At 30.3% G+C, this 12,179-nt stretch overlaps 1 protein-coding gene across 1 annotated transcript in view; it reads right to left on the bottom strand.

Moving 5' to 3' along the window:
- Positions 1-659: 659 nt before the first annotated feature.
- Positions 660-12,179, bottom strand: part of LOC142220402 (protein Skeletor, isoforms B/C) — a 174,190-nt gene continuing 162,670 nt past the window's right edge. Inside the window, exons 7-12 of the mRNA XM_075289517.1 lie at positions 8,281-8,605; positions 7,686-7,900; positions 7,302-7,573; positions 1,543-1,673; positions 1,317-1,480; positions 660-1,242 (exon numbers count right to left, since the gene is read on the bottom strand). Coding sequence (XP_075145632.1) covers positions 1,060-1,242; positions 1,317-1,480; positions 1,543-1,673; positions 7,302-7,573; positions 7,686-7,900; positions 8,281-8,605 — 1,290 coding nt within the window. The 3' untranslated portion in view covers positions 660-1,059. The remainder of the gene's footprint in view (positions 1,243-1,316; positions 1,481-1,542; positions 1,674-7,301; positions 7,574-7,685; positions 7,901-8,280; positions 8,606-12,179) is intronic.

The following is a 12,179-nucleotide window of genomic DNA, read 5'->3' as shown; positions in this document are numbered from 1 at the left end:
ATTTTGACAAAATTTTCTAGAGAAATTAAATTGTAATAAAATTTTCTATAGAAATAAAATTTTGACAAAAATAAATTTGAAATTTTATCGTTTATATCTGAAAATGATTGTAAGTGTGATGAGGTCTACTGTTAAAATTTCATTTAAATTTACCAACTATATTTTTGTTTCTGTGTATTTTGTTTTCTTATGACTCTTTATACATTTCATTGTGTATTTAATAAAATTAGATTAAGCCCTTACAGTTTGTATATTGGAGTGTATATATGAATTTGATTATTGTGCATCGGTTTTGTTTTTGCTTTTTAAGTCCAGAAAAAAATACTTCTGGAAAAATTATTGTCTGTATATATTCTCAATTAATTCATTGTTTTTTATTAAAAAACCAAGAAAAAAAATTATTGTCAAGATATGTGTGTTTTTCTAGTTGACTTAAAGAAAAATAAAACTTTTAAAAGTTTTTTTTTTTTAATGGATATAGCCTGGCTCGCTTGGATTATTTCAAAAATATTATCAGTTAAATATGTCTTTTGGATTTTTTTTATGGTTATTGGTTGTTTTTGTTTGTTTTATAATTTATCAGAGTTTGATATGCTATTTATTCCATTTTTTTTATTTAACCATGATTTTTGTCCTTGTTGTGTTATTATGAATGTTTGTTTCAGAAAATTTTTGGATTTATGGATTTTGTTTTCTTTAATTTGGTTAAGCAAGGACCTAAAATTCTAATAATTGATGCGAGTTTCCGGTTATGTTATTTGTCATATGTATATTACGGTTTTTCTTTTTTAATAATGCTTTGTTGGTTTGTTTTTCTGTTATAATTACAAATTCTTCAAATTATTGTCACTTCTCTTTTTTGTTCATCATTTTTTACCAATTTCCTAGCTAGCAAAAAAAATTAAAATTTTTTATAAAAAAAAACAAAAAAATATTAAAATACATTTCAATTATAATTCCTTCTTAAAAACTCTGATAAATTACAAAATATTTATTGTCATTAGTTGAGGATGATAGCAATGATGTTAATAGCAATGACTGTGTCATCCATGATTACTATCAGGCAATATTTGCCCCCTGTGTGAAAATCCTTTTCAGTTGTAGGCTAAAGCTTAGGCTCATCATCATAGTGAGGACTATGGTAAACCATACTGGTGACAGGATTGGTATTCTTGTGCTAGCCGTTGATGCACCCATATCGACTACATTGATTTTCCAGCCCAGATTATTGTGTGTGAAACACTGTAAAAGAAATTAATATGATATAATATTACATCCCCTTCTACAATCCCAAAATCTCCCTCTGCTTAACTTACCTGATAATACAAAGTATCGGGTGCATCCATTGGCACTGTCCAGTTCATATAGCCTGGCTCCCCTTCCTCGCATTTCAGCGTTAATGTCTTCATAAAGTCTTCGAATGTATCACTGTCCGCAGAGCGATCAATGTTAATGTGTTCCCATTCACAATAGCGACCAGCTGTAAGAGAGGGACAGAGTCTATGTGAAATTACTGCCTTATCACATTTTCTTTTCACTTACCAGCAGTGGGTATAGGATTGCCATCCTCATCGAATTCAACACCAGCATAAACTTTTTGTTTACTCATTTCCAGAGCAGATTTTTGGCCAATACCTCCTTCGGGCGAATCAGTAATATACAATGGATGGTATCTGTAAAAGAGCATAGTTTTACATTAAATCCATAAAAAAGCCAATTCTATAGAAAAAATCATGAACGGCGTGCTCATTTGCAAACGATCCGTTCATAAAAGTGAATCAACAAGCATGTTGTGTCAAACGGAGAACAAGCGATGTCAATCTGACAACCAACATTGCCAGTATTTTTTGGCTCTTATCCCCAAATTATGATGTTTTCGTCCCCAAAAATCCCCAATTTAAATTTAAATTCCTTACAAAAACCCCCAATACATTTTTGACAAGTTTTTTAAAAAATAAAGATAAGGTTCTACAGTAGAAAATCAGTAATAATTAAAAAATTAAAATTTTGTCAAATCCAGCAAGCTGCAATAAGATCACGATTTCGAACCACTACACCAGGAGACGGGTGATAGGTTAGGTTAGGTTAGGTGGCAGCCCGATGTATCAGGCTCACTTAGACTATTCAGTCCATTGTGATACCACATTGGTGAACTTCTATTTTACCACTGAGTGCTGCCCGATTCCATGTTAGGCTCAATGACAAGGGACCTCCTTTTCATAGCCGAGTCCGAACGGCGTTCCACATTGCAGTGAAATCACTTAGAGAAGCTTTGAAGGGAGACTGGTGATCGTCTTCCAAGTGCTGGAGATATGAAAATGGGAATTTGTACGAAAATTTACTTCTAAATATTCAAATAGTAAAATTGTGTGCTACACACGTTGCCAAAGTTGGTAGAATTCTACCAGAAATAGTAGATGTTTTATTGTTTGTTAGATTGGTATAATTTTTGATGTTTTGGTAGATTTTGCAAAGAGGTACTTCATAAATTTTCTATAGAAATAAACTTCTGGCAAAATTTTCTATATAGAAATAAAATTTTGAGAAAATTTTCTATTTACAAATAAATATTTGACAAAATTTTCTATAGAAAAAAAATTCTCACAAAATTTTCTACAGAAATAAAATTTTTACAAACTTTTCTACAGAAATAACAAATTGACAATATCTTCTATAAAAATGAAAGTTGACAGAATTTTCTATAGAAATAACGTTTTGTACAAATTTTCTATAGAAATAAATCTTTAACAAACTTTTCTATACAAATACAATTTTGGCAAAACTTTCAATAGAAATAAAATTTTAACATTTTTTTTAATTATGACAAGATTTTCTATAAAAATAAAATTTTGCCAAAATGTTCTATAGAAAGAAATTTTTGACAAATAAATAAATTTTTACAAAATTTTCTACAGAAATAAAACTTTGACAAAATATTCTATAGAAATAAAATTTTGACAAAATTTTCTATAGAAATAAAATTTTGGCAAAAATTTCTAAAGAAATAAATTTTTAAAAAAATTTCTACAGAAATAAAACTTTGACAAAATTTTCTATAGAAATTAAATTTTGAAAAAATTTTCTAAAAAAATTAAATTTTGAAAAAAATGTTCTATAAAAATAAAATTTTCTATAGAAATAAAATTTTGACAAAATCTTCTATAGAAATAAAATTTTGAAAAAATGTTCTATAAAAATAAAATTTTCAATAGAAATAAAATTTTGACAATATTTTCTATAGAAATACAATTTTAACCAAATCTTCTATAGAAATGAAATGTTGACAGAATTTTCTATAGAAATAACGTTTTGTCAAAAGTTTCTATAGAAATAAATCTTTAACAAACTTTTCTATACAAATAAAATTTTGGCAAAATTTTCAATAGAAATAAAATTTTAAAATTTTTTTTTTTAATTATGACAAGATTTTTTATACAAATAAAATTTTGCCAAAATGTTCTATAGAAAGAAATTTTTACAAATAAATAAATTTTTACAAAATTTTCTACAGAAATAAAACTTTGACAAAATATTCTATAGAAATAAAATTTTGACAAAATTTTCTATAGAAATAAAATTTTGACAAAATTTTCTAAAGAAATAAATTTTTAAAAAATTTTCTACAGAAATAAAACTTTGACAAAATTTTCTATAGAAATTAAATTTTGAAAAAATTTTCTATAAAAATGAAATTTTGAAAAAAATGTTCTATAAAAATAAAATTTTCTATAGAAATAAAATTTTGACAATATTTTCTATAGAAATACAATTTTGACAAAATCTTCTATAGAAATAAAATTTTGAAAAAATGTACTATAAAAATAAAATTTTCTATAGAAATAAAATGTTGACAATATTTTCTATAGAAATACAATTTTGAAAAAATTTTCTAGAAAAATAAAATTTTGACAAAATCTTCTATAGAAATAAAATTTTTTGACAAATTTTCTATGAAAATAAAATTTTCTTTAGAAATAAAATTTTAACAAAATTTTCTATAGAAAAGCAATTTTAACAAAATTTTTGACAGAAATAAAATTTTGACAAAATTTTCTATAGAAAAAAAACTAAAAAAATTTTCTATAAAAATGAAATTTTAACAAAATTTTCTATAGAAATAAAATTTAGACAATTTTACAGAAATAAAAATTTGACAAAATCTTCTATAGAAATAAAATTTTGACAACATTTTCTATAGAAATAAAATTTTGACAAAATTTTCTATAGAAAGAAATTTTTTCTATAGAAATAAATTTTCTACAGAAATAAAATGTTGACAGAAATAAAATTTTGAATTTTTTTTTTAATTATGACAAAATTTTCTACAAAAATAAAATTTTGATAAAGTTTTGTATAGAAAAAAAATTTAACAAAATTTTCTATAAAAATAGAATTTTAACAAAATTTTCTATGGAAATAAAATTTAGACAAAATTTTCTATAGAAAATTTTCAATAAAAATAAAATTTTGACAAAATTTTCTATAGAAAAAAAAAATTTCTATGCAAATTTTAACAAAATCTTCTATAGAAATAAAATTTTGGCAAAATTTTCTATAGAAATAAAATTTACTATAAAAATAAAATTTTGACAAAATTTTCTATAGAAAAACAATTTTAACAAAATTTTCGACAGAAATAAAATTTGAAAAAATTTTCTATTGAAATAAAATTTTTGTTTTGTTATTGTTGGTTTTGTTCTTTAAGCATTGTTCATTCATTAAACCCAACAATGAACCACACTTGAACCTCCCGAAAAGAGATATGTTTGTTTTGAATTTATTTCGGCTATCATACAAAATCTTTTTTCGGGAGGTTCAAGTGTGGTTCATTGTTGGGTTTAATGAACTGCCTGAATTTATTCTGATAATTGGTTGATAGTTTTGCTGCAGTAGAGTAGTAGTAGAGGATGCTGATGAGGAATGTGGTAATTCCGAAACGTGCGTCCATCCAACCATCTTGCAGTCTATAGGGCTTTGCCCAAATAAATTTGACAAACATTCTTTTCCTCTGTTGGTTAAGCTACACGTGTAGTTTAGTCAATGTATGGTTTTAAGCTGCAATAAAAACAACAACAATGCTGAAATCAAATTTTGACAAAATCTTCTATAGAAAAAAATTTTAACAAAATTTTCTATAAAAATAAAATTTTGGCAAAATTTTCATAGGAATAGAATTTTGACGAAATTTTCGAAAGAAATCTAATTTTGTTGAAAAAGATTAAACCGATTTCCCGAAAAAAAATCCCCAAATATATGGAAATTCCTTACCAAATATCCAACTTCGTTCCCATTCACGAAAAATATCCCCACTTTGGGGAAAAATCCCTAATACTGACAAAATCTTTTATAGAAATAAAATTTTGACAAAATTTTCTATAGAAAATTTTTTATCAAAATTTTCTATAGACATAAAATTTTGACAAATTTTTTTATAGAAAAGCAATTTTATCAAAATTTTCGACAGAAATAAGATAAATAGACAAATAAAATTTTGGCAAAATTTTCTATAGAAATAAAATTTTTACAAAATTTTCTATAGAAAAAAAATTTAACTAAATTTTGTATAAAAATAATATTTTAACAAAATTTTCTATAGAAATAAAATTTAGAGAAAAAAATTTACAGAAATAAAAATTTGACTAAATCTTCTATAGAAATAAAATTTTGACAAAATTTTCTATGGAAGTAAAATTTTGACAAAATTTTCTATAGAAATAAATTTTCTACAGAAATAAAATGTTGACAGAAATACAATTTTGACAATATTTTTGTTTAATTATGACAAAATTTTCTATAAAAATAAAATTTTGACAAAATTTTCTATAGAAAAAAAAAATTAACAAAATTTTCTATAAAAATAAAATTTTAGTAAAATTTTCTATGGAAATAAAATTTAGACAAAATCTTCTATAGAAATAAAATTTAAACAAAATTTTCTATAGAAATAAAATTTTCTATAAAAATAAAATTTTCTATAACAATAAAATTTTGACAAAATTTTCTATAAAAAAATTAACAAAATTTTCAGTAGAAATAAAATTTTGACAAAATTTTCAATAGAAATAAAATTTTCTATAAAAATAAAATTTTGACAAAATTTTCTATTGAAATAAAATTTTGACAAAATCTTCTATAGAAATAGAATTTTGACGAAATTTCCGATAGAAATCAAATTTTGTTGAAAAAGATTAAAACAATTTCTCGAAAAAAAATCCCCAAATTTATGGAAATTCCTTACCAAATCCCCAACTTCGTTCCCATTCACGAAAAATATCCCAAATTTGGGAAAAAATCCCTAATACTGGCAACACTGCTGACAACGATAAAATGATGATAATGAACGAAAAACGTTCATGAAATCGTTAACACCCTTGGACGAAACCGTGAACACATTTTGTTTTAATTTTTTGTGAATATTTCCGTTTCATTTTGTTACCATCCGTTCACAATTTTGGAACGTAATGTTTATACCCTCCACCATAGGATGGGGGGTATATTAACTTTGTCATTCCGTTTGTAACACATCGAAATAATGCTCTAAGACCCCATAAAGTATATATATTCTGGGTCGTGGTGAAATTCTGAGTCGATCTGAGCATGCCCGTCCATCTGTTGAAATAACGCAAACTTCCGAACGAAACAAGCTATCGATTTGAAACTTGTCATACGTAGTTGTTATTGATTTAGATCGAATGTTTTTGCAAATGGGCCATATTAGACCACTTTTACGTATAGCCCCCATATAAACGGACCCCCAGATTTGGCTTGCGGAGCCTCTTTGAGGAGCAACATTTATCCGATCCAGTTGAAATTTGGTATGTGGTGTTAGTATATGGTCTCTAATAACCTTGGTCCATATAGGTCCATAATTATATATAGCCGCCATATAAACCGATCTCCAGATTTGAACTCCGGAGCCTCTTGGAGGAGCAAAATTCATCCGATCCGGTTGAAATTTGGTACGTGGTGTAAGTATAAGGTCTCTAACAACCATGCAAAAATTGGTCCATATCGGTCCATAATTATATATAGCCCCCATATAAACCGACCCCCAGATTTGGCTTGCAGAGCCTCTTGGAGGAAGAAAATTCATCCGATCCGGTTGAAATTTTGTTAGTCTATGGTCTCCAACAACCATGCAAAAATTGGTTCACATCGGTCCATAATTATAAATATCCGATCCAGTTGAAATTTGGTACGTGGTGTTAGTATATGGTCCATGGTGGAGGGTACATAAAATTCGGCCTGGTCGAACTTACGGCGGTATATACTTGTTACTATTAGCTTTTTTGCTTACTTACCTTGCCGGTTGGCTAGGATTATCACCACCTTCGACCAGGAACTCATAGGTTTTACCACGTTCCACGGTGATTTCAGGTATCAGTAAATCATTGATATACCAAGCAATACCCCAAGAGGGACTACCAGTAATGGCTGAATAGCCTCGTTTACCACCAGTGGCACCAATACGAGCTGTGAATGAATATTCATTGGATATTCTACGTGTAGGCCAAGGCGCGGGGCCGGATTCATCTTTGATATTATACAAGGATTTTGTGCAGTCGTTATCACTCTAAAAGAGAAACAGTAAGAGAGAGAGAGAGAGAGAGAGGATATGAATTAATAATTCACCACATATAATATAAAAGAGAAAGAGATAGAGCACGAGAACAATGATTATTTACCCTTGAAGAGAAATTAATACGTATATCATCGACCACATGATCTGTTCCGGTATGAGTATGGGCATTGGCTTCTTTGCGATTATTCAAAGGTCCTATGGCCGCAATAATGGACACCTCTCGGTCAGTGGGTAAAGCCCGATCATAGATATGTTCATTGGTTTGCAAGAGCCGCTTATAGCGAATGGTGGTAACACCATTTTTCCTATCACCACTCACTGAAGAAAACAAAAAGAAAAAAGAAAATAGGATAAAAAAAAGTTCCAATACACACAAAAATTTTTTTTTTCTGATTCAATTACGAAATTAATTAATTAAAATTTTTTTAATTTTAATGTGAAATTGCTTCAAATGATAGTATCAATTAAAAATTTAGTTGAAAGTCAACTAACAATTTAATTGATACAATTAAACAATTAATTGCTACTATTCATTTTTGTGTTTGATTTTTGTTTCAATTAAAAAATTTTTTGATTTTTTTTGAAATTTTTAATTGAATATTTTTAAAACTCAATCAAGACTTTAATTTGAAAAAGAAAAAATTTCGTGAAATTTTTTTCTGTGTAGTTTCTACCAAAATCTTATTCAGTTTACTTACATACAACAACATCATTACGTCCTCCCAACCTTTCATCGGGACAAGCCCCATTGCGACCATCACACTGTGATAAATCGGTGATGAAATAATCCTCTGCCCTGAAGACGCGAGTGGTGGAATCATAGAATGCCACCACAACATCCGATTGAGACATTTGAGCCCGTCCATTGGCCCCCGACATACCAAAGGCCATATATTGATCTTCGGCTATGCGTCCTATCAAATCGATTTGTATATATTCACCTTGTAGCTCCCATTTCACTTGCAATTTATTCGGTATAATCTCACGGCAATTGGCATATATAGGTCGTGGTGAAGTTGTAGTCTGAAATGATGAAATTGAGATGAAATTAAGAAAATCTTATAGTTTATTTTAAATTATAATAATAATAAAATTAATATAAAATTATGATTTAAAAAAATGAACTAATAATGATTTATGTTTAGAATACTAAAATACTATTGGTATTTACTTACAGGAGAATACCACCATGGAGGCTAATGATTTTTTATTTATTTTTTTTTTATAAATTTATAATGTTTGACGTGGTTGAGTTGAGTCGAATTGATGTGATTTAAATACAAAATAGACAATAGAGAATAATACAAATATACAATGTTGATTATGTTAAATGAATTCGTTAAAAGTCGTTTATTTTTCCCAAATATAAATAGAAGGTAAGAGTTTTCATAAAAGTTAAAATTATACACTTTATTATTATTATTAGTTTGAATTACAATAAATGCGAATATTTTTGCCTTAAGTCAGTGAAACTGAAACATATTAAAATTTATTCTACTCTCTCCTAGAAGTCCTTTAAAAGATTTTGCTATATTTTATAGTTTTAATGGAGTATTCCATCAATTATGGCAAAAATTTATATTTGAGCGTCGCGAAAAAAAACGTCCAAAAATTTCTGAGTGTTTTTGATATCAATCTGGTGTTGTGTTATAATATTCTATTTCAATGAAATATATTTAATTTCTTGTTATTTGTAATTTTATTTGGAGATAAAATAATTGCCCAGTAAAAGTGAGTTTAAACAAGTATATACGTAATTTCCTCCAGGCCGAATCTTATGTACCCTCCACCATGGATTGCGTAGAAACTTCTACTAAAGACGGTCATTAACAATTAAATTACTTGGATTGCAGTCGATGGCAAGGCATTTTAAAACTTCTTCTAAATTGTAAGTTAGTCCATGCGGGATATATAGTAGACAAAAGAAAGGTCGATTAGATACGTACATATTCAGTTCTTGACCGGTATAAAGGGTGATACGGTCAAAATTTGGTCAATATAAACTTGACGTATTTCTTTCAATTTTGCATTTAAAAAACCTGAACACCCCTCATTTTGAAGGTGTGTGTGTGTAGAATGTTGCTCCTATTTTGATTTTGGAATTCACTCTTCAGTTGTCAAAATGCCGTCCAAGCAAGAAGAGCAGCGTATCAAAATTTTGCTCGCGCATCGTGAAAATCCGAGCTACTCGCACGCAAAGCTGGCAAAATCGCTAAAAGTTGCCAAATCAACCGTTACAAATGTAATTAAAGTGTTTGGGGAACGTTTGTCGACAGCCAGGAAGTCTGGATCGGGGGGAAATCGAAAACCGGAAGCCGCTGAGACGACAAAGAGAGTTGCCGGTAGTTTCAAGCGAAACCCTAACCTCTCTCTCCGAGATGCCGCAAATAAGCTGGGTGTATCGTCTACAACCGGTCATCGAGCCGGACTATCGACTTACAAGAAGGTAGTGACTCCAAATCGCGATGATAAACAAAATACGACGGTCGAAGCGCGATCCCGGAGGCTGTACACGACGATGCTGACGAAGTTTGACTGCGTGGTAATGGACGACCAAACCTACGTCAAAGCCGACTACAAGGAGCTTCCGGGACAGGATTTTTATACGGCAAAAGGAAGGGGAAAGGTAGCAGATATTTTCAAGCACATAAATCTGTCAAAGTTCGCAAAGAAATATCTGGAAAAGCAGCATTTCCATAGCTTCCGGGACTGTCAACCAAGAAATTTACGTGAAAGAGTGTTTGAATAAACGTCTGCTGCCTTTCCTGAAGAAACACTGTTGTTCCGTACTGTTTTGGCCGGATTTGGCATCTTGTCATTACGGTAAAAAGGCCATGGAGTGGTACGCCGCCAACAACGTGCAGGTGGTTCCCAAGGACTAGAACCCTCCCAACACGCCAGAGCTCCGCCCAATTGAGAAATACTGGGCTATTGTCAAGCGGAACCTGAAGAAGACCAAAAAACTGCTAAGGACGAGCAGCAGTTCAAGGCAAACTGGCTTTCTGCGGCGAAGAAGGCGGACATGGTGGCTGTACAAAATCTGATGGCATGTGTCAAGCGTGAGGCCCGGCAATTCGGATTTGGAAAAGCGAAAGCCTAACTGAATATTTTTCCTGAATTTTATACTAATTGAACTTGAAAAAGAAATTTAATTTGATTTTTTAAATAAACGATTTCACCGATTTACACGCGTTTTCCCTTGACCAAATTTTGACCGTATCACCCTTTATAGGGAAGAAATAATTACGAACCTTTATGAAATTTTGTGCGGTAATTATAAAGCCAGAATTGAAATATGGGGTTCGCTTTATATGGGGCCTATATACAAATATAAACACGAGTCTACCAAAAATGACAGATTTTTTACTGTTTGGTAGACTGGTAGAATTCTTGATGTTTTGGAAGATTTTACAAAATATCATTTTGACAAAATTTTCTACAGACATAAAATTCTGACGCAATTTTCTATAGAAAAAAAATGTTGACAAAATTTTCTATAGAAATAAATTTTTGACAAAATTTTTATGGCAATAAAATTTTGGTAGATTATTTTTGGCTCGAGTGGCAATCGGGGGGATCGGTTCATTTGGGGGCTATATATAATATAGATCGATACGGACCAATTTAAGCATGGTTATTATCGACCATACACAGGCGAAATGTTTCAAATTTCAATCGGATTGGTTGAATTTTGCTCCTTCGAGAGGCTCCGAAGGTCAAGTCTGTGGATCGGTTTATATGGGAGCTATATATAATTATGAACCGATATGGACTATAGACCAACACCATATACCAAATTTCAGCCGGATCGGATGAAATTTGCTTGTCTTAGAGGCTCCGCAAGATAAATCTGAGGATCGGTCTACATGGGGGCTTATATAATTATGAACCGATGTGGACCACTTTTGCATGGTTGTTACATTCCATATACCAACGGCCTGTACCAAATTTCAGCCAGATCGGATGAACTATGCTTCTCTTAGAGGCTCCGCAAGCCAAATCTGGGGATCGGTTTATATAGGAACTATATATAATTATGGACCGATGTGGGCCAATTTTTGCCCGATTGTTAGAGACTATATACCAACACCATGTACCAAATTTCAGCCAGATCGGATGAAATTTGCTTCTGTTTGAGGCTCCGCAAGCCAAATCTGGGGATCGGTTTATATGGGAGCTATATATAATTATGGACCTATGTGGGCCAATTTTTGCAGGGTTGTTGGAGACCATATACCAACACCATGTTCCAAATTTTAACCGGATCGGATGAAATTTGCTTCTCTTTGAGGCTCCGTAAGCCAAATCTGGGGATCGGTTTATATGGGGGCTATATAAATATGGACCGATGTGGGCCAATTCTGGCATGGTTGTTAGAGACCATATACTAACACCATGTACCAAATTTCAGCCGGATCGGATGAAATTTGCTTCTGTTTGAGGCTCCGCAAGCCAAATCTGGGGATCGGTTTATCTGGGGTCTATATATAAATATGGACCGATGCGGACCAATTTTTGCCCGATTGTTAGAGACTATATATCAACACCATGTACCAAATTTCAGCCGGATCGGAGGAAACTTGCTTCTCTTTGAGGC

The sequence above is a fragment of the Haematobia irritans genome, chromosome 1, assembly GCF_050003625.1.
Source record: "Haematobia irritans isolate KBUSLIRL chromosome 1, ASM5000362v1, whole genome shotgun sequence".
NCBI lineage: Eukaryota > Metazoa > Arthropoda > Insecta > Diptera > Muscidae > Haematobia > Haematobia irritans.
Note: the sequence above shows the minus strand (reverse complement) of the source record. Positions and strands in the feature narration are given on the sequence as shown.